Consider the following 20,500-nt stretch of genomic DNA (forward strand, 5'->3'; position numbering starts at 1 on the left):
CGCGGAACAGTTTGTCAGATATAAAAATAAATGTTAGCATGCACGGTGCTCGTGTCATGCGGTGAAGCCCAACCTCCAATTCAAATTGTGCAATTTTGGGTGGTTTCCTGGAATAAACCTGGCGGTTTGTCATTATCAGCGGCACCAATTTGCCCCCACATAACGTAAAAACATCATGTCAATGGCTGACTTTTCATTTACAGCGAGCACAATATTTGGGACTAGCACGAGATGCGGAAAAAATTGGCCGCGTATCTGCTCCTTTTGTTGCAAATGACGTCAAAAGACGATAGTCTTTATCGAGTTTTGCCAAGTAAATGCCTCCCTTCGCTTTTCCGCTCACCTATCATGTTGTTCCTCTTGCATCGCACTCCTCCCAAGGTAAAGACGCCAAAGGTTTGCTTAAATCATTTTAAATTTCCCGTGTTCCACTGCTCCAAACCGGGTGTCTCGATGACAACGTTGCCGTACGGCGAAGACGCGCGTGAATCGAGGCGCCCTACTTCCACGTTTATAGAACCGCGTTTCCCTAGTCCACGTGCGTTCAAGCAGAACGTGGAATCTATCTAGTGGAACCTTTCGTAACTGTTGCCACTTGATTTTTTCAAATGCCGCCTGAAGCTATATGGCGCGGGCGACAGCAGGCGACGGCGGAGTGATATTTTTTATTCAGTTGATTAAGTATTTAATCTCGCCAAAATCAAACATGTGCGATTTTTTATAAAGGAACGCTGCAAATATCACTTATGTATTAATTTGTTGTCTTATATATGCGTAATGCCTTTTTGTTTTTCAACAATATTGACAAGTATGAACATTACACCGGAATTAGACGGGCACATTTAGCTGTGACTATATAAGACTATTGCTCAGGCATTGTTTTACTATGGCCAGGTGGCTGAATCGAGTCACAGACAGACAGACGGACAGACAGACAGACATACAGACAGACCAAAATTTCTGGGTTTAAGTAGCCCAAGAAAGACTATCGTCTTTAAAAAACATGCATGAAGTTGAAAACGGAATGCCGTGGCTGATGCTTGTTGTCGTTCACGGTCAGTTATCTCTCAAAACATAAAGCTGAGCTTTATTATCCTCTTCTTACTCGCAATTGTAGCCTTGCTCGCAAAAATGAGGTACGATGAGCTAGAATCGTGCCCTGCGATCTTTGGCCGAGTAGCAGTTGCGCGATGAAAAAGATCAGCACAACGAGCCTCCTCTATTGCAGCACCACCTAACATTTTTCAAATGAAGCAGTACAAAAACTTATCGGAGACTCCGTCCGAATAGACAGTTCAACTAAGCAGCAACATTGGACACCCGGATATACCCTCGCATGGAAACGAAACCGGAAGTCGAACAGCTGGCAGTGTAAGGCCGGTTTGAAGCGCTGTCCTCGGCGGAACAGATATCTGGCGACTGGGTGTGATCTTTTCACTTGCATCTGAAGTTCTTATCGCAGAAATTGGGTTAGGGTGGGGGAAATCAGGAGCGCCGTGCTTTGTTCGAGGATCAGTCGTGGACGCTCCAGGCGTCATGGCAAGTAGCCTTGAAGTTGGGTAACTGCGTAGTAGCGCTAAATATGAATTTCGCGATGCAGAAACGAAACCGAAATTGTTGTAAACTGTTTGCAAATGGTCCTGGGGTAAGTAAAACCACCACAGTACTTAAAACAACGGGCGCAAAGGCAATAAAACTGCCTAAATTAATAAAGTAGCTCTGCAACCAGGCACTGCTTGACATTTTCAGCCGATTTCTGGGATTATTACTGTCAGAGCGCGAACCTGACGATTGAAAATTGTTTGCTAGTTCCCCATTCACGCCCTGATAGCAAAAAACAAGCGCTGGTGCAGAGTAATTACGAGTTGCACGCATTCTTCGTTGGTAGCAGTGACGCGCGATGACCACGCCCCTTTTCCACACCCAGGTGATTCAAAAGCGTGTCAAAAATCCCGTTTCCGTAGCAAAAATGAAAACAAAACTGATTTTGAAAGGCCATTTTCTGATCTAACTCCGAACAGCTTTACTTGTTCGAGAAACGCCTGGAACGCTATGAAAAGGCACTCCCAAAAGTATCGATCAAATTGATCGATTTTGATAGGCGCGGTAGCGAAAGAGTTAAAATCACCATGGCGAAATCCTAAGCACGTAAGCACGGAGAGCTCACTAGGTACCGTCATTCAAAGTAGCTCCGTGCAAACGACGTTTGCACCTGGCGGAGATTCACCGAAACAAGTTATGAGTGGCATGTGACGGAGGTTGGGGAACCTCTCCTATGGAGCTTGCGTTTCTCCGGTGACCTGCATGGCGCTTTGCCGGGCTATGCCGGGCACAGGGACGCGTTTGCCCGGGGTTTCTCTGCTACACCACCGCGCTGTACCGCCGTCGCCATCACGTGATTCAAACTAACTGCATAGGTAGCAATATTGACCTTTTTTTCCAGTGCAATAAAAGAGATTAGAAGCCTACAAACTATACGCGCGCTTGCGAATGTTCTGGAGTTAGCAAAGCAATTCTACTAAAAAAAAAAATAGCACGACAAGCACACTTGCCTTAAATTTGTCATTCCTATTGCATGTATCCCAGAAAAAAAAGCATCTTTCATAAATTATTCACCACTTGCACTTCCGTGTCCAATTTTTGCGATGTTTGGGCTGGGCAAATGCCACTTCCATCCCTTAGACCTGTCAAAGTTTTGCGATCTAACTAGAGTTGTGCACGCGTGTATAAACATTTGTGTGACTTTTGCCTCACTCGCTAAGGGATCCAAAATCAGCCTTTTTCCTGGATAACAAACACGTGGTAACAAACAAATATCGGCCGGCGTCTTTGCGAAGTGCAAAAGCTAACAATACTGCTCCTCTCCCAACAATAAACTCAATTTTTTGAATTCCCAAGGGAAGTATTCACTTTTGTAGAGCGCTAGAATGTTTTCAACAGCACATGTCTCTGGTGGAAGTAGAAAACAACGGTAGATAGGTAACTTTTTTCGTGTTTTGTTGCATCATTTAGCTGTGGAAGCTGGCTAATAGTTATAGATCCTTTTTATAATTTGATTCTCAATGCGCAGAAAGGCAAAAAATACTGGGCTGATATTCACGAAGCTGGTTGCACGTAATGTATAGTGAAAATAGTGGTTGATCTCCGCCCGCGTGCAGTTTATTCCCTTCAAAGAGAGTGATGTGATAGCCGAGGTGCCGGCTAACCGAAGCTGCTTTTCGATATCGTACGAGCAACTAGCTTTGTAAATCAATGCCCGCTTTTTTACTCGCAATGCCTAGGATTGCTACAATGGCAGTTATTCTGATGGAAAAATAACTGTCGTACGGTCTGCTTCATTTTGATTGTTAGCAATGCGATGTTGGAATTGCGCCCAACTCCATTATCCTGGGCAAACGTTAGTGCTAGTTCTTCTGTAGAAATAACAGTGCGAGACGCGACGCTACCGCGCGCATTTGAAGGCGGCTCTAGCGCGGCCGCTTCCGTTCCATCACGTACGTCACATCCGGCCGCCGGTAATGGCCGCTTTTTCTATTCAGTTTCAGTTCCGAAAACGCAAATGTCGTGAGCCGTTTGCATCGCACGCGTTCATGTTTGAAACGTAGTATTTTGCATTTCGCACTCTTTTTATGTGTACCATTACGTGACATTATTTTTACGTTGTCGAAAATTTGAGTGCAGTTGACCTTTAAGCCCTTACTTCTACTCTTTCTACTTGATTTTATTTCTACTCCGCTTAAGTTGATAAGTAGCTTTCTTTTTTTGCTCTTTGCCTCTTGTTGGCCCTTTGCCATTAAAAAATGTCATTATCATCATCGTCACCATAAAAAAATCGTCATCCTAAGCTGTTGGTAGTAATGCCAGTGATGGTGCTGTGCAAGGGGACCTGGTTGGGAACTACTGCTAAAGAAAAAATCCTTCCTTAGACTACTGCTGAGTGCACCAAATATGAGGCAGTTCTCAAGACCCCCAACTCGGGGGTCCTCGGAACGGGGGTGCTGAGAATGTCTTTGCATTTTTCCGTGGACTTCACCTGTTGGGCGTTGTTTGCAGTGGTGTAAGTGGCCAATTGATTTCTCATTCCAGCACACATGGCTGCTGCTGGTGCTGGTCACTTCTCCGTGCCTCTGTTCAAATTATTTGCTTACAAGCTATTCGGAGTAAAAATCACTTGTAGAAGCAAAAATCAGCATTGGCATGCACCTATCAACTCTTTCAGTACGGCGCCATAGGCCATCGGACGCCGGTGTCCGCTGATTTCAAACGTCCCGCAAAAGCTAAAAACGGTGCCTGTCAGACAACTAACGCCATCTGCCGTATTTATTGACAACTCATTTTTCTATTTTATTATGTTTTGTTAATATTTCGCGTGCAGAGACCTTGCCAAGAGTGAAATTTGAACCCGCGGTAGTAGCAAGTTGTGTGAAAACAGCGTCCGCTGTATTTGGGCTGTATTTATAAACAAAACGGGCTTCCTATCTGACGACTGCAACTTTACACATTGATGTGTAGGGTCTGGACAATGTACGGTAGGGATATTTTGCCAAATGCGCCACGTCAGATCGCGTTATCACCTTCATGATAGCCTGGCACTCGTGTCAGATTACCACTACCGAGCTATGCGCAACACTTCTCAAGAGCGCTGGATTTTTTTTCTGGTTTTTTACCACTAAAGTGAAAAGGATTTTGTGTCAGAACACAAAAAAGTGTGCTTGGATGCATGGACGACCTACACTCGAGTGGCTTCAAGGAGTGGCACAGCCGTCAGTTCCGCTAGGTTGACGGGCCCACAAAAATACAAACCTTGGTGTACAGCATTGATATATATATTGAATTGTAGCCAAGGAATGTAGGAACAATTTGTATATCTTAGAATTCCTAAAATAATTTTTTAGGCTCATTACAATCACCTATACAGTCGAACACGGATATATCGAACTCCAAGGGGATCGCGAAATAGTTCGATATATGAAAAATTCGATATAAAAAACGTGTGCTCTGAGACCTCACCTATGGCGGACGATCACTTACCGATCGTCGCATTCAAGAATGACAACTAATTCCGCACTCACGACGCAACAGGACGCTTTCTTTCCGTGAAAAAAAAATCGCTGATCTTGGCCTGCTTCTTCGTCCTGGAAATGAAATTAAAGACGCTGGTCTCGATCTTCTCGAGGCTGCACAACTAGAACATTCCAGCAGTACGCTGCGCCTTCGCACACCATGCACAACACGCACGCAAAAGAAGAACAGGGCGCACGTACCACCAGAACATTGAAGGTAACAATTCCAAGGCTCTCTGAACGGACTCCAACAAAGCGCTCGCGATGGTCATCTCCGAGAGAAACAGTGATCTCCGAAAGTGCGGGACAACTCGCCAAACAGCAGCAACAGCAGCAAAATGCAAAAGAAGGAGGCAGCCGTCAGCGCCTTCGTTACCTCTTCCCTTTCCTGAGACGACACCGGGGGAAGACAGACCCAGAGAGAGAGAGAAAAAAAAAACTATTTTTCGGCAAGTCGGGGAACGTACGCAGCCGAAAAAAAGGACGTGCGCAGTCGGGGCATCCCTACCTCGCACTGTCACCTTTTCCGAGCGTTCAGGCTTGCGTGCCTAGAGAGATTTACCATACCGGGCTCCGTTCGCTAACGCTATGGCGGCCGGTAGCGGGGCCCGACTGGGCAAGCGAAAATTCGTTCCAGTAGAAGGAATTAGTTCCGCTAGCCAGTCTTCGCCATGCCCGCGCATTCCTCCACATCCTCCTCAACCTCAATCGGGGGTGCAGCGACCGCCGAAATGCACCTTCCGGCTCGCGCGGCGTTCGATATACGCAATGCCGGGAAAAATACGGTTCGATATAAACGTACGAATTCCTATACTTTTACACAGCATTTTCAAGGGGATAATTTATGAGTTCGATATAGACAATAATTCGATATATCCGTGTTCGATATATCCGTGTTCGACTGTATACGTTGCGTGTATACTTTTTGGTTCATTTTTTTCTGATTATTTGACTAATAAACTGTAAGTAATTGTACCTTTCACAAAGCTGCTGGTATGTGTTTGTAAGAGCAATCTATAAGCTACAATTACATGCATAGCAATGCTAAATGTGTCCACTAGCTCGAGAGAAAAAATAGTTTTGTGGAAGCACTGAAAATCAGCCGTTTTTCCGCCGTAACGAAAGAGTGAAAACCCAATTCGCAAACATCAGACTTGTGCAAGGGCAGCAAACTTGCCTGTTTTGGTTAACATGGCACCTGGCGGGCATTGCAGAGCTGCTGGCCGATGTTTACTACGCCCAGCGGGAACGGGACGACTCAATCAGCGAGCGGCTGGCCAGCGCCAACCACAGCCTCGAGCTCTACCACAAGGAGCTGCAGAAGCTGGCAGAGGCCAGGTACTTTCCACTGTGCACTGCCGCACCCCCCTCTTCAGTGCTCACGCTTTTTAGATTTATGCTCTCCTGATTTACACTTTCTCATGAGGCTCTCAGTTGTCCAATCTGTGTTTCGCTGGATGCTGTATGTCACTAGTCGCATCTCAGAATAAGTCTTGGGATTTGAATGGGTGGAGAAAGAGCAGTGCTGTTTGCTCCAGTCAAAGAGAACAGTCACCAGGCAGGCATTGATACCTGACAAAGCTCCCCCCTCCCCATTGTTTTTTTTTTTTTAAATTTGTATTTCTACTGGACAGGCAGCGGGTTGCATTTTCTGGTTGTGGCTTTCTTGGCAGTAGGCTTTCTTGGCTTTTTCGTCGCACCCCACTTATCCTTGCTACATTTCTCATCACCCTCCTTACTGCATTACTCATCTCACGGCTCATTGCACTGCTCTTCCCTAGTTGTAAGCGAGATTTTTGGCAGACTTCTGAGAATCGCAACTTAAAAGTAGAAAAGCGCATAGCTGTGTGTCATGTTCTGTTCAATGTGCTTCTATTTTACTGAGCGGTGGTTTTTGCTGTGCGTCTTTCACTGTCACATACAGTTGAGTTCACTTATAACAATACTTGATCATCAAACTGATATCGTTCATTATATTCATGGTTCCTGAATAATTATGACTTTAATAAACTGCGTACAACACGGGCCGCTGCAGCTGCCAAAATCCGCGCTGTAAGGGAAAGACCACATTAGAACAAGTGAAGGCCACATGCACAAGCTACCTTTCAAAATTCCATTTATTATCCTTGAAACACACTCGGCCTATCAACACGGACGGTGTACGCTTCTAATTTTTTTCATATCGGCTGCTGCTGCTGCTGTACGGTATGTCTTAGTTGCGGAGAGGGATTTAAATTTATTTCCCCTCGTTTTGAGTGAGAGTGTCTGTGATTTCTTGGCGTTCAGTAGAAGGAGTGCAATAGCAGCAGAAGCCCAGCCGAAACTTTCGGTGTTATGGGATATAGTAAAACCTCGTTACAAGAGACACTCAAGGGAACCGAAAAATGTGTATCTTGAAACCAAGATCTTTTGTATGCAATGTTGCTAGCATGCCGAACTTAACAAAGCCAACCAAACCGCCTTCATTCAAATGTCTCATATAACCAAGTGTCTCTTGTAATGAGGTTTTACTGTACTTTTTAAATGCTGCCTTGTTTGCTGGGGATAGGAGGGGAAGTTCCTCATTGGTGCAACTTCCTAACAGAAATAACTGGCAGTGCGGCAGCTGTGGTGGTTATCACACGACTTCCAACAACAAATGCACAAGTGAAAGGACACTCTCCCCTTCCCCCTCTTTCAGTTAAATTAGAAGCGGAGTGGTAAGCACACGCCACCTTCAACGGCTGTTCCTTTGTCCCCTTTTTTTTTACCGCAATCCTGAAAGGAAATGCCAGCCTTAGTTTGCATTTTCTTTCACCGTTGTTGTTTTCTTTTGGGAAGAGAAACAGAAGTGTGATTCAGATCAGCATGTCTCGCGCCTTGCTGGTGCCAATCGTTTGAAGGGTCCATTGTGAGTGTCCTCCACGCTCAGACAATTACTGGCAACCACCACGTTAATTATACCTGAAGCACAACGCTTAGTGCCTACTGTGACTGTGGTCACGCAGTATGACTGCTTCTATTATAAGTGGCCTTGACTCTATTTAGACTCTGGCTTTGTAAGTGTGATCAACCTACGCAGAGTATTTCACAGTAGGACTGCTGACACAGTTGTAGAAACACAAAAATGGTTCAGCCGCTTGTGTAGCATTTCAAGGATATCTACGTGAAACAGGGAGAGGTAGTGTAAAATGAAGGTGTTTGCAAACAGAGCATAAGCGAGGAATGTTAAGGTGGCTGGACGTAGTCTGTGTGAAAAAGGCAACCTCTTCTCCACCCCCCAGGAGTGACGCTTCAGATGGCTCGAGCGACGAAGATACCTGTGACAACCTCGTCCTGACTGTGAGTTCTGTTCTCGCATTATTTCGTTCTTTTACTACTGTCGGGTGCCATAGCGAACATGGCTACCTATTTTTCTGGAAGGTAAAAGCCTGTCAGTTGCTGCATTCAACTTGCACAGATGCTGTTCCGCTGCTGTTTGTGTATACAGTCGAACCCCACAATAACGAAACTGCTGGGGAAAGCCAGAAAATTTCGTTTTGCGGGAATTTCTTTTCCGCAAGAATGAAACATAAACAACCGGATAATCGGACAGAAACCAAAAAATTTATTTCCTAAAGTCAGTTATATTACTTCGTGAGCCTTACCTTGCAGCCAGCTTCACATTTCAGCTCTAACTGTACAAGTGGTTCATTGCTAGTCGTCGTGCGCGCCTAAGAACGACGAGATCGTGTCAAACGCATCCAAAACATTCCGTGGGTTCACCTTCTCTGCACGTTTTTCGCCCTGGCCCTCGGCACCGAGCATGTCCGATCATGCAAGCGAAGCCCAGCTTCGTCTGTTTACAAACTTTGCTAAACAGAGTGGCACCTCGTTGCACCAATACTGTTTAGAAAACTAAGTGAGCACCACTTTGTTGACGTCTAGAAAGGCCACAGCCATCACTGTTTTGTCTTGCGCACGTGTGCCATTGAGAACTCGTGGGATCCTTGCTTTTCAAAATGGTTGAGCGAGCTGCAGGCGTTTCCAAACTCGTCAGCGCTATCTACTCCCTTCCTCCACTTGGGCCACTGACTTGGGCGATGATGGCTGCCTTATCTCGTAGCGATAAAAACCTCTATCTACTTTCGGGCTGGCGAAGGCATCTTACTGAGAGCAAACATGCCGATCGCCGCACACAAACAAGCGCACACACGCTGTTCAGTGGTAGCAGGCTAGCGTAGCCCAAGCCAAAGCCGCGACTTGAGTCACCATGTGTCGCCCCCTGCTGGTGCCGCTGCGAGGCTGCCTCCACGACCACCGGCTACGCAGTCTTTTGTAAATAAATATGGCGATGGCCATGCAAGCGTGCTGTGGCAGAAGTTCACGCACTTTGAGTCCAAAAAAGTGCATTTGAGCACTTTTTGGACACAGTTAACCTCCAATGAGTAGGTAAAATGGCGACCAAACTTGCAGCGAATTTCGTTAACGCGGGATCAATCTCCAAAAATGTTGCGTTGCGGCGAGATATAAAATGCCTGGGCGTCTATGGACGTTGGCCGGGGATGCGAAAATATTTCATTGCCGCGGGAATTTCGTACCTGCGGGATTTCGTTATCGCGGGGTTTGACTGTAGCAGCTGAGTATCTTAGTGCTGTCAACAACAACTTGTTCTTCTCTCCTGTTTCCTCTTGTGAAGTTCTGAGCAGTTGCTGTTTGTTCAGTTTCATTTGTCTCGCCCCGCATTGAATAAGGTAGTGCTGGCATAGCTTGTCCCCGAGGTGGCCGAGGTGGCATTGTCACTAAAGATTTCTGGTGGTGCCTCTGCCAGAAAGAAACATCGGGGCAGCTGAATGAAACGGCAGCGTGTGTTGCATGTTAACCTTGCAAAGGTCTTTCGACCGTTGGTACTAGCGTTGTAACATGCACGCAATGCATGCACTGCACTGAGTCACTAGGAAGTGAATGGATGCGTTGTTTGTTCTGGAATCGCTAGGTTTAAGCCTAACTTGGCCACCTTAGTGGTGCAATTTAGAAGGCCACAATGCGGTAAAGAGTGCCAGCCAGTGGTCAGTGCTCTGCAACCTTGAGTCCCGACAACTCCCCTCGCCCACCCCCTCGTCACCCTGCCTCCCCAGGGTCTGGACAAGATCCTTCAGGGCCTGGAAGGGAGCTGGGCGCCCGCGCGGGTGGCCAGACACCAGGAGACGCTGCTGGCCACCGTCCACCGGCTGCGGGACCACCGGGGCAAACGGGCACGCCACCGGCTCAGGGCTGTCCAGGCCGAGCGGGACGTCGCCCTCGAAAAGGTACGTTTCCGTCCACCGGGGCCCGACTGCTGCCACCAGGTGGCAGTGCAGTCAGTGTGAGGGTGTGCAGAGACATTGTGGGGTGGTTGTGCGTTTGGGCAGCCTGGTGTGTGTTCATTGTGGAGGGCAGTTTTGTGCTAACAGTGGGACTCTTGGTTTATCCTCCTGGACTCGCTACGGACTCCCCGAGAAGCAACCCACCATTCGTTTTTCACAGGCATTTGTATGACATGGGGAATGCTTGGACTGCCCACAGACTATGTGTGGTGTGTCCGATACTGTAAATAAAAGGCCCCCACTGACAGGTAGTCCTCATATTGAATTGACGTACCGTATTTAGTCGAATCTAGCGCGCCCTCGATTGCAATGCAAACCCGTTTTTCGCGGTCCGAAGAAGAAAAAAACCCTATGTCCTCGATTGTGATGTGCGCTAGAGATTCATTATTTAGTACAAAAATGCAAATTTTTCTCACTTGGAACAAGCCAGGTTTATTCCAAAGGTGGCACAAAATGAAATGTGCCGGTTATTGCCGGCAAGACCGTCAGCAGTGCTGTCACTGCCCCGGCAGCTCTGTCGTTACGGGTCTCTGAGCCGCTCGCTACTGCTGCATGTACTCCGCCAGCGGGTCTTCTATTTGGGGATATCACCCCCTCTTTGGTTCGCTGAACCCTTTCCGTGTTGCCTTGCTTGTGAAAATTTTCTCTTTCTGTTTGCGCCAGTCCCACACACAAGTGTCCGGAACACTGAAGGCACGTGACGCATCCCGATTTTGATCGCTTTTCACGCACAAGATTACTTTCTTCTTAACACTCTTTCGCGACCGCTGGAAAATTGACCGATTTTTAGGGGTCCAAGAAATTTTTTTTTTCTGCTAAAAAAATTGCTTTAGGCACTAATTATACGAATAAAAAATGCAGATTATTTAACCGCCTTTTCAATAACAGCATTTTTTTAAATGTTTTCATATATCATAGTTGCGAAAAAATTATCCAAATCAAATTTTTTGTCAAGTTGTCGAAAAAAGGAGTTGTGTATATCAAACCACCAGTGGTAGAAAAAATTAGAATATACATTTTGTAGGAAGACATTCCGAAAACATGCCCTAGAAAAAATGTCGACTTGCACGGAACAGTTTGTGAGATATAAAAAAAATGTTAGCACACACAATGCTCGTGTCATGCGGTGAAGCCCAACCTCCAATTCAAAATGTGCAATTTCGGGTGGTTTCCCGGAAGAAATCTGGCGGTTTGACATTCTCAGAGGCCCCAATTTGCCCCCACACAACGTAAAAACATCTCGTCAATGACTGGATTTGCAGTGAGCACAATATTTGGGACAAGCACACGATGCGGAAAAAACATGCATGAAGTTGAAAGCAGAACTCCGTGGTTGATGCTTGTTGACATTCATGGTCAGTTACCTCTCAAAACATAAAGCTGGGCTTTATTATCATCTTCTTACTCGCAATTGTAGCCTTGCTTGCAGGAAAGAGGTGTGATGCGCTAGAATCGTGCGCTGAAAACTTTGGCTGAGTAGCTGTTGCGCGATAAAGAAAATCAGCACAACGAGCCTCCTCCATTGCAGCGCCAGCTAACATTTTTGAAATGAAACAGTACAAAAGCTTACCGGAGACTCCGTCTGAATAGACAGTTCAACTAAGCAGCAACACTAGACACCCGGAGATACCCTCGTATGGAAATGAAACTGGAAGGCGAACAGCCGGCAGTGTGTAAGGCCGGTTTGAAGTGCTGTCCTCGTTGGAACAGATATCTGGTGACTGGGTGTGATCTTTTGCCTTGTATCTAAAGTTCTTATCGCAGAAATAGAGTTAGGGTGGGGGAAATCAGGAGTGGTGTGCTTTGTTCGAGGATCAGTCGCGGACGCTCAAGGCGCCATGGCAAGTAGCCTTGAAGTTGGGTAACTGCGTAGTAGTGCTAAATATTGCCGCAAACCATGCATGGGCTTGCTTATTTATTGTTTGTTTTTACTGCCGGGCCACGCCCGGCTCTGTTATCTGCGTTCCAAACGAAGCGCGTCTTACATTCTTTATTTTTATGCCACACGGGCTATCACATTCAGATAAGCAAACTGTTTCGCCCTGACGTCGCTAGCCCAGAATAATCGTCTGTGATCTACAATGTTCTGGATGTGAATCCACGGTTCCAGAAACACTCGCGCCGAAAGATAAAAAGCCTGCAGAGCAGATGCCTCGGCATTCGATTCTGCGACGCTCGCCGATGCAAGTCACTTTGTTGACCGCTACTTCGCCGCCTCTGTATTCTTTTGAGTTGTTAGGGGAGCACAAGTTCACTCCAATAAACTTGTTTCTTTTCCAAAGCAACTGCATCGTCCTTGGCTTCGTGACAATATGAATTTCGCGATGCAGAAATGAAACCGAAACTGTTGTAAACTGGTCGCGAATGGTCGTGGGGTAAGTAGAACTACCACACAACTTAGAACAACGTGTGCAAAGGCAATAAAACTGCCTAAAATCATAAGGTAGCTTTGCAGCCAGGCACTGCTTGACATTTTCAGCCGATTTCTGGGATTATTACTGTCAGAGTGCGAACCTGATGATTCAAAATCGTTTTCTGGTTCACCATTCACGCCCTGATAGCAAAAAACAAACACTGGTGCAGAGTAATTACGAGTGGCACGCATTCTTCGTTGGTAGCAGTGACGTGCGATGACCACACCCCTTTTCCACACCCAGGTGATTCAAACGCGTGTCATAAATCACGTTTTCGTTGCAAAAATAAAACAAGACTGATTTTGAAAGGCCATTTTCTGATCTAACTCTGAATAGCTTTACTTGTTCGAGCAACACATGGAACGCTATGAAGAGGCGCTCCCAAAGTATCGATCAAATTGAACGATTTTGAATAGGCGCGGTCGCGAAAGAGTTAAACGCAGCATCGTGGTGAGCCCGCCATGTCTTTGCAGTGGGAAATTCCATGGCAGAAAGAACAGAGGAATGCAATAAAAAGACTATGCAGACAACAAAGGCAAACATGCGCAGTTTACGAAGCGCTGGCTGCGCGTTCAGTAGTCAAGCGGCCATCTTGAAATGTTGGTGGCGATAGTCGGCGCAGTTTTGAGTCGTGCTCGATTGCAACGCACATGTGATTTTGGGACGTATTTTTCCAGAAAAAAGGTGCGCGTTAGATTCGGATAAATATGGTAGTCTGGTATGGGAGGCTTGGGGATATGAAATGAGCTACCTGAATAAGAGAGCAAGCTAAAGTAGGAGATATCATAGTTCAATTGAAGAAAAAGAAATGCAGGGAGGCGACATGGCAGCAGGTGGGCCGCCAGGGTGGGTGGCAGAGTGGACACCGATAGATGGGTCTGCAAGAAGGGGAAGGCCAACAATACGTTGGAGGGAAATCCAGAGGCAAGGAAATGGACTGGGCGATCACAAGGCAGGAACATGGGGAGGCCCTCATCCTGAAGTACACACAAGCAGGCTGATGATGATGGTGAAGAAGCGTTACAGGTCGTATATAAATTGCATTTGCAGCCTCTTCGAAGCTTTTTGAGTGTAAAGGACCTCCACATTGTGTCATTTCAGGGAAACTTGCCCAAAGCTGTGAAAAAGCCGAGCCTGGCTGTTATGCTACCTCGGAGAAGGACAAAAAATGCCCTCTGTGGAGCAGTGTTGAGTGAGGGAAGTCATTGGGGGGCCATTTGTGGTGAGAAATAAAAAGTTTGATGTGTGTTTTGAACGTAGGCAATGCTTCATTGGAAGTGTTTCAATTCAATCGTGCTGCGACCACATACAGCACTGCGTGGACTGAACCAGAGCATTGATGTGTACCATGCTGTCCTGGAAAACCAGCTCTGCCTCGTTCCACTTGCTGCAGCCCACATCCTGCTCTCTCGTGGTGCGCAATCATGCAAGAAAGAGCCCCCATATGCTAAGCACCCAGGGAACGCCTGACACAGTCGTCTAGCCAGCAATGCCAGCGCTGTGATTGTCCGTACCCCATTTCTATTGTGGACGGTGCACACTTTGCAGTTTGGTGTGCACGGGATCGGTACAGTAGAGACGATGCTGCACAGTTGGCGTGAGCAAGTAACTTTAGTAAGGAGTGTTCGGCATAGTGTCATCGTCCCGACTGTGTGATTCATTTTGTGATTGCAGCAAGGCTTAAAACAATATGTGTGCCCAGTTACTACAAAGTTCTTAATGTGTCTGCGTAGTACCAGCTGGGACAAGGACACTCAGCGGTGTGTAGAGCAGGGCCCGTCACAATGAAGTTTATTCTAGCAATTGTCAAAGTGATCTCCATCTGCACACTGTAGTTAATAAAACCACTCCTCCCACAAATGATGCTTGTACGTCAGCAGTGTCCAAAACCTGACCACCCTCCCCTCTTTTCTTCTGCTGCTGGTGCCTGTGCAGGTGAAGGTGCTGGAGAAGGAGCTGCAGGAGCTGCACATGAAGGCCATCTGGAAGAGCGAGAACTGGCCAGGGGGAGGAGGAGGGGGATGCTCGAGCGCCGTGAGTTCTCTTACTCACCACTTCATGGCATTGATGCGCAGGGGTTGAGCACTCCATGCACGCGGGACCGTATCTTTGATACGACTGGACCGGTATTATTCGAACTTGCCTCCACTCTGCTCTGCCATTAAGCCCGCAGTGTCTGCTCCCCATATCCCCAGCCTATTTTGAGGCTCCCTGGTACTCTCTCTCTCTCTCTCTCTCACACACTCACATAACACACTTAAACAAAAGCACAAATGGTTTGTTTGCAGTAATTGTGAAATATGCGAAAGCTTGTTTTCCCAAGCCTGGTTAGCCACTTTCTTGCTCCAATTCAGGCGTTGCTACACCATTATTTGACCATCTGCTAATCCAATGCTTAACAGCGGCAATGTCGTTTCGTGTGTGCTTAGGCGGGTGTGGGTCTGAGGGCAGATGGGTATCAAGTAGGGCCGTTTTCACTCAAACCCACGTGTATATGTGTTGTGTGTGCGCGGTCATGGGCCTGGTGCAGCAAATCTCTTCCTTTGACAGTCTTCGTGACGATCCCAGGTTCTTTTTCCATTTAATTTTACCTTACACGCACGTGCAAGCATCACTGCATGCAAAACAGCGCTGTAGCATCTGTAACAATGCATGGTTTGCATACATTGCATGTGTGGCATAGTGAAGAATGTGTCGAGAACAGGGTATACCAAGGTGCCGCACTAAGTACACTGTTATTTAAACCGGTCACTAATATGATTCAAGCAGGTCAATGATTTGGGATGTTGGCCTTTGTAAAAGTGAATTGGTGGGGCTCGCAAAAAATTAGCTTATGAGTGAGCGGCACATGCGGCAACTATTAATAGGCGGCTGCTAAGGCTGTTGTGAGAATGTCCAACTTCCTTGCTCACGGGATTGAATTTCTTGCTGTAGGCCATGTAGACAATGGAGGGTGCGAAGATAAGCTTTCTCTTGTGAGAGAGAGGATAAACATCTTTATTTGGAGCTTAATGGTGCAGGATGGTGAGAGCATCACCGTGGAACGTTCTCTTGTGAACGTTCCACAGTTACTTGGCCTGGCTTCCCAAGAAGCTTCGGTAGAATTTACAGGTGGTTGCGTAAAGAAAACATCGTTATTGTTAAAGGATCGTTTAAAGCTGTTTTATTTCTGGAACAGTGGAGCTCCAAAAGATGTTTTGTTTTGCTGGTGACTTTTTGGAAGCTTCATGAGAGATGTGTAATAAAATAATGTTGCCCTTTCCTTGTTAATTTTGGCTTCAAGAGTGAGAATAAGATGGAGAAGGGAGTTCTTCCGTGTATTTAATGCCTTGTAATAAATCCTTGTCCAGTTGTTTGTCAGTGCTCAAGTGTGTCACTTCTTCCTTCCTTGTCTCTGCGCTGTTTTTGGAGTGTTAAATATGCGTACCCGGTTTCAAGCCTTAGTAAGTGTAAAGAAGCCCTGTGGCTGGCCAAGCTGAGCAGGAGAGCATCGTTGCCAGCTTTTATGGCAGCACCCACGATGGCATGCGATTGCTGCGCCAGATGTCCCTGTCATTATATCATCATCATCATCATCAGCCTGTCTACGCCCGCTGGAGGGCTAAGGCCTCTCCCAAGCATTTCCAAATACTATGTCGTTGTATGCTAGTATGAAACTCCATGGCTGACTGATTTTACTAGTGTTACCAGTGTAACCAGTGGTTATCAGTAAAGGCTACCAGTGTCACTGGTAACCTTTGCGGCCACTGGTGTGTTTAAGTGCGGCTCATTGCGTGCATCATTTTCCGGGTGGGTACACCCCCCTCCTATAATACAGTGGAATCTCGGTCATACGAATCTCAAGGGGCGGCAAAAATATTCGTATCACCCGAAAATTCGTATCATCAGAAAATGAAAAAAAAAAAAAAAAAAAAAAGGACTAGTTCCGCGCATATGACAGGCGGCGGCAACATGGCGTCGGCTCATGCCGTGAAGAGGTGCAAGTAGCTTCAGTGACCGCTTGTAATCTATTGTTAAAACGCTGCTCAAGGTGTAAACTAAATTGCTCATGTGGGAAAGGAGCTCACAGTGTGGGAGAAAACTGCGCTATAAAATGCCATCCGCGCCAAACATCCGCGGACGTGGCCGAGCCAGCTTCCTACATGTGCGAGCGCTTCGAAATTGCCGCCATGAGGCACACGTCTCCCCATTGGCGCAAGTCGTGAGGCTCCTCCCACTGCCGTTCGCGGCAACCGATGCAGAGGCTGGCACCGGGGTGCCGGCCCGAATCGTCAACTCGGTAGTCAAAAGAAAGCGTGCTCATCGTCGACGCGACGTGCGCACACGAACTGCATGCGATTCGTGCGCGTCGGCGTTGCGCGCGCGTTATTTTCACGCCCGCGTTGACGATTGACCTCGTTGACCTCGCTCGGAAAATGACGCCCGATGCCGCCATGATGCCGCCATGTTGCCACGGGCAATGCCGCCGCTTGCTGCGCCGGGGGCAGCATGCGGGTGGTATTCGCGGCGGCACGTTTTCGTGAGCAGAAAACGTTCCATGCGGTTCACACTTCAACATAATCGATGCGAAAGTGGCGCAGGCAACACGGCAAGGCGACAACGGGGTAACAGAGCGCGGGACATAGACCTCAGAAGCGAGGAATGCGGAGAAGGCAAAATGGCGAAGGTATTCACCGTCGGAAATGAGGGAACGTCTGATTGCCGTGGTTTATTCAATAAATGTAATACAAAAAAGGAAGTTGGAGGCACCCGAGCTGCAGCCAGCCGAAACGAAAGATACAGAGAGGAGAGATTGTAGCGGGAGATAAAAGGGAGGGAGAAAGACCAGGCGTCGAGAGGGCGAACCAACGCTCCCGCCTCCCGTCCACGCCGCAGTCGTCTGCTCGCGGCTCGCGTGTTCGTATCACCCGCACCGGAGTGGTAAATGCGTACGGATCATCCGAATTTTTTTACATTGCAGACAATGCATTTTCGCCGGGGAATTTTGAAAATTCGTATCACAGCGAAATTCGTATCAACCGAATTCGTATCACCGAGATTCCACTGTATATCGTTTTAATAAGGGACTTCAGGCGGCCAGAATGTGTCGAGGCCCCTCTGTGCATCAATTGTGAAGCCCTTTTCACTCACCACACACTCTTTCCCTTGTTCTAGGATGCGATGCAGCAGGCGACCAACGAACGCAACGCTGCCCTGGGCAGGCTCCAGGAGCTGCAGGAGAGCCTCGCCGCACAGACCAATGGCGGCACCAGGTGGGCCACCCTCACCGCTGCTGCTGCTACTGACAGGGGCTGCGACATTTTGGCACGACCACACACGCAAAACTGAGTGTGGGATGAGGTTATTGCCGTTTCGGATCACTGGTCGATTGGTCGATTTGAAGTGGTCATCTGAGACTACTGATGAGATTTAGCTGTTGCGTCAATCCTGCTGCAAATTGTGGAGGAGTTCGTGGATTGTTGAAGTGGTATAGTACTTTGAGTGATTGAAGTTGTTTGCCTCCTTCAAGCTCTCTCTCTCTCTCTACCCCCCCCCCTTTGAATGCTGATAGTGGCTGGATGTGCTCACCATGACCAAAGGTGGATAGCTTCGCACATTGGAAACCTTCACGTGTGATGCAAGAATTTCGTCCTTATTTGAGCAGGTTGTGTTAGTGTGTGCTGTCACTTTTGACCGAACATAGAATTTCTGGTTCTGACATGTTTTCGAGGGGAGGTGGGAAGTGGGGGTGCTGGGTCTTCGGTTGGTGTGAATTCACAGGCAAACATTGGCCGGGGCATCTGTTTGCCCTCATTTCCTGGCGGTGGGGTGGGGTTTGTGGAATAAGTCTGGTTCCTGTGTATTGAAGAGGGCACAAAGTTGATATTGCAATTGAAAAAAGAGCAGTGTTGAGCCGTAACCGTACCCTCTAATATGGGCAAGGGGCTTTGTGCACAAAGGTGGCGTGTGAAAGAGGAATTAAATCGGATTTTTAGCTTCTTTACCGACCTGTTTCATGAACGAATTGAGAGGAAATGGTTGCTTAGACGGCGGCAGGTCGTTGGGGGGCTCGCAGGTTTTGTGTATACAGACAAATCCTAAGGCCTGGTAACAGCCCTTGCACTGCTGCTGCTGTAAAACAAAAAGGCCCGTGGGCGTACGGTATCGACACACGTTAAAGATTTCCAGCTGGTATAAGTAAACCAGTAGCCCCCTACTGCAGCATGCCTCAGTTGTGGGGTATTACTTCATCACCGAAAACCTTCCAGTTGGGACAAAAAGGGTCATCTTAAAACTCTTTCCAAATGTCAGTATGTTTCAGTATTCTCTAAAAAACTTCTCTTGAAGGCTTTCTCATGAATACTCGAACATTGTACGTAAATTTCATTCTATCACCTATGGTTTCTGGAACTGAAGCGCAGAAGTGATTGGGAGCTTAGTTGGGCAGCAGCTGAAGGTGTTGATTACACGCATGACCTACTATTAAAAGCTGCTTACCTTTTAAAGGCCGGAAGGTTGCTTGTTTACATTGCTTACCACGTCTCTCTGTTCAGCTGTTTTGCTGGGCTTGAACATTCTGCAGAAAAGCCCACTTTACAGCGGACATGGCGTGGTGGAGCCCAAGGCATGTGCTTCACGGCAGACGCAACTTTTTGCAGGGCCACAGTTCTAGAGTGCCTCTTGGGTGCCCTGAAATGCTCTCCTGATGAGATGATCATGGCTGCTGTATTCATCAACAGTTCGAAGGGAGGGGAGGATGTGTTAGCGATTGTTTATCATAATTGCACCATACTAAAGGAGCATGCCCCTAACCGAAGCAAATGGCAATGTGTGAAAGTTTCTCTTTTTTTTTAATAGTGGCAGTCTTTTCCATGGTTCTATGTAATTTGGCTACCAAATATCACTAGCATTTCTGGCCGATAATTGTTATCCAAAGGCAGCGTGACCAAGTCTCCCAAGAAGTGCATAGGCATTGCGTGTTTCACCTAATGCTGGTTCAGAATCGTCGTAAGCTTGTGGAAATCTCTCAAGGATGTGTGTTTATCTTGTCCAGGACTGAAATCGTGGGGTAGGAGAACCTCACTGGAGACGTCGGGGAATTGCAGTGCAAAGCAAAGTTTGGGACACAAGTGGTGATCATAAGCAATCAGCCAGAAGTTGTGGCTCCAGCATTAACATAGCGTCATTTCACCTAATGCCAGCCTTTGAGTACTCGGAGTAGTCTTGTGGGGACATTCTGGTCACACCTTCTGATTGCCCAGCACAGTGGAAGGTTTTTGCTGTCTAATACTTGCGCCACACGTACACGAAAAATGACACGAAGTGGTTAGGGCTTAAGTTCTAATGCCATTAATTTGCCGCTACACGCAAAAATCTAATGCCATCCGCTCGAATGTCATTTTTCGTTTTAAAGGAGTTCAGCACAACTCATTTGCCTTCATGAACACCTTAAATGTGTCGATTCTCGAATGCAATGAGCACCAAATGATACCAACGAAACTCTCAGCACCACAGTATTGACGCAGAAACGCAGCTGAACTTTGAAATAAGGCAATTTTTAGTGCAAAGTTCTGACGAAGATGAAGTTCACTGAAGCAGTGGCAAAAGGCAAAACATCATGGAGGAAAGAATACTCAGGAGAGGCCCCTAGCATCCCAATGCATTGCGAAAAGTGTGGAGGAAGTGACGTCATTTTTCTTGAGCCCATGGACAATGTTGC

The 20,500-nt window shown here is 47.1% G+C and overlaps 1 protein-coding gene across 4 annotated transcripts in view; it reads left to right on the forward strand.

The window, feature by feature from the left end:
• The window catches only part of LOC144149942 (uncharacterized), a 55,205-nt gene that overhangs the window by 22,256 nt on the left and 12,449 nt on the right, over nt 1-20,500 (forward strand). For all 4 annotated transcript variants that reach the window (XM_077681690.1, XM_077681689.1, XM_077681691.1 and 1 more), the window contains exons 8-12: nt 6,278-6,401; nt 8,327-8,384; nt 10,160-10,330; nt 14,737-14,835; nt 17,956-18,053. In XM_077681690.1, coding sequence (XP_077537816.1) covers nt 6,278-6,401; nt 8,327-8,384; nt 10,160-10,330; nt 14,737-14,835; nt 17,956-18,053 — 550 coding nt within the window. The remainder of the gene's footprint in view (nt 1-6,277; nt 6,402-8,326; nt 8,385-10,159; nt 10,331-14,736; nt 14,836-17,955; nt 18,054-20,500) is intronic.

Source organism: Haemaphysalis longicornis, unplaced genomic scaffold, assembly GCF_048455015.1.
Source record: "Haemaphysalis longicornis isolate Haplotype H1 unplaced genomic scaffold, Haemaphysalis longicornis Haplotype H1 scaffold_8, whole genome shotgun sequence".
In the NCBI taxonomy this organism is placed as follows: domain Eukaryota; kingdom Metazoa; phylum Arthropoda; class Arachnida; order Ixodida; family Ixodidae; genus Haemaphysalis; species Haemaphysalis longicornis.